This window comes from Manacus vitellinus, unplaced genomic scaffold (assembly GCF_001715985.3).
Source record: "Manacus vitellinus isolate BGI_N305 unplaced genomic scaffold, ASM171598v3 scaffold_14_pilon, whole genome shotgun sequence".
NCBI lineage: Eukaryota > Metazoa > Chordata > Aves > Passeriformes > Pipridae > Manacus > Manacus vitellinus.
In genome coordinates, this window is record NW_021939063.1 from 16,332,691 (window position 1) to 16,334,640 (window position 1,950).

At 64.9% G+C, this 1,950-nt stretch overlaps 1 protein-coding gene across 1 annotated transcript in view; it reads right to left on the reverse strand.

The window, feature by feature from the left end:
- Positions 1 to 35: 35 nt before the first annotated feature.
- CACNA2D2 (calcium voltage-gated channel auxiliary subunit alpha2delta 2) overlaps positions 36 to 1,950 on the reverse strand; it is a 192,028-nt gene continuing 190,113 nt past the window's right edge. Inside the window, exons 35-38 of the mRNA XM_029958216.1 lie at positions 1,824 to 1,947; positions 1,219 to 1,328; positions 924 to 1,012; positions 36 to 256 (exon numbers count right to left, since the gene is read on the reverse strand). Of these exons, the coding sequence (XP_029814076.1) occupies positions 128 to 256; positions 924 to 1,012; positions 1,219 to 1,328; positions 1,824 to 1,947 (452 nt within the window). The 3' untranslated portion in view covers positions 36 to 127. The remainder of the gene's footprint in view (positions 257 to 923; positions 1,013 to 1,218; positions 1,329 to 1,823; positions 1,948 to 1,950) is intronic.

A 1,950-nucleotide genomic window follows, 5' to 3' on the forward strand; every position in this document is an offset into this window, starting at 1 on the left:
AGAGCGGGGCGGCATCGCGGGGATCCCCGAGGCAGCGGAGGGGACGTCGCTCCCGCCCCACCGGGCCAGGGAGGGGGATGGAGATGGAAGTTGAAAGAAAAGAGAGCTGGCGGGGGCGGCCAGGGGGCTAAAGGCAGGCGGCCGGAGGCAGCGGGTGCCGGCTGGTGCTGGAGTAGAGGAGCAGCAGCTGCAGGGAGAGCAGGACCCCCACGGAGGGGGCGAAGGAAGCCCCTCGGCCGCAGTCTGAGGTATCTTCCTGGGTGGGCAAAGAGAGAGGGTCCATGGGGCACCCCCAGCAGTGCCTCGGCTCCCACAGGGGCACCCACTGCCCTGGAAGGGGCACTCACCACCTCCCTGCAGCCTGGCTACACCTCCTGCTCTAGGGTCCCTATGGCATAGCCCCCTCCCCCCCAAACAACCGACCGTGCTGCTCTCCTTGGGACCCCCATGGCTCTGCTCTCCTCCCAGGAGGGCACTCCATGGCACTGCTCTCCTAAGGACCCTCCATAGCTCTGATCTCCCCACGGGGCACCCCAAGGCTCCTGACCCACCACCCTGGGTCCTCCCAGGGCTCCAAACCCCCATCAGGGGGGAGCCCCCACAGCGCTGCACCCACAGCATCCCCACATGGCTCTGTTCCCCTCAGGGGGACAGTCCATGGCTCTGCTCCCCCACTGCGGGGACACTCACCCCTCCATCTCTCCCCAGGGGTGAACCCTGCTCTGCTCCCCTGCGGTCCCCTCATGGCTCCAGTCCCCTGCTCAAGGGAAACCCGCTGCCCAAACTTCCCCTATAGGAGCACCCCACAGCTTTGCTCCCTTGGGGACACCCCATGGTTATACCCCCCCACCCAGAGGGCACCCCCTGCTCCCATCTCTTCCCAGGGGACCCCCCAGCTCCGCTCCCCCCCGCACTCCACGTACTGTTGCATTGTAGTCGAAGCAGATGTGGGGGCCTTTCCGGTAGCGGGGCCTGTCCACCAGCTCACACTGATTGGGGTCCCTCGGGGGGGCTTTGCAGGTCAAGGAAACCACCAGGGACACAGCAGCGAGGGCTTATGGGGCACCCTGCGGCCACCTCCAGCCTCTCTGGTCACAGGCCACCTCCCTCCACCTCCACCAAACCCCACAGCTCCCTGCCCCCTGCCTGCCCTGTGGACCACACGTGTCCCCCGATCCCTCTGCCACACCCCGGTGGGATGCAGCCTCCAAAGGATACCTCTTACCTCTGCCTGCATCAGCTTGACAGACTCACACTGGCTGCAGAGGGGCTTGTCAGCCACCACAAAGAGCAGGTTGGTGTTAGCCAGTCTCTGTGCATGGAAAAGCCTGGGGGTGCGATGGCAGTGGGGACCCCTGTTATCCTGTGCCCTGATCTCTCCCAGTCCCCAGTGCCAACCCTGCCAGCACATGGCTCTGGGGAGGCTAAGCCAGCCACAGTTTCACTCCTGTCCTCATCCTCTTCCCCATCCCTCTTCCTAACCTCATCCCTGTCCCCTACCTCATCCCCATCCCTGTCCTCAACCTCATTCCTGTCCCCATTCCCATCTCCACATCCCTCCCCATCCCCATGTTATGGGGCTGCCCAGGGACTCTGATGGGCTTTCAGGGCCCATGTCCATGTGGAGGAGCCCTGGGGACATCAGCACCTCCAGCCCATGGGGACACTACTGCTGCTCTCTGTCCCCCCATCCAGGTACCACAGTCCCCTCAACTGCTGCATGGCATCTCCTATGGCCCCCATGCGGGCAGGGGTCCCGGCAAGGCAGGCTGGGGGATGTCCCCAGCCCTGACCAGGGGGTGGGACCACAGGGACAGACCCACCTGGAGCAGTTGCCGCAGTCGATGATGGCGTTGTAGGTGGCGTTGACGGTGCTGAAGTAGTACTGCGTCTGCTTCATGATGCAGCTCGTCTCCCTGGCCTCCATGCCGTCCCCTGCCACCTCCTCTG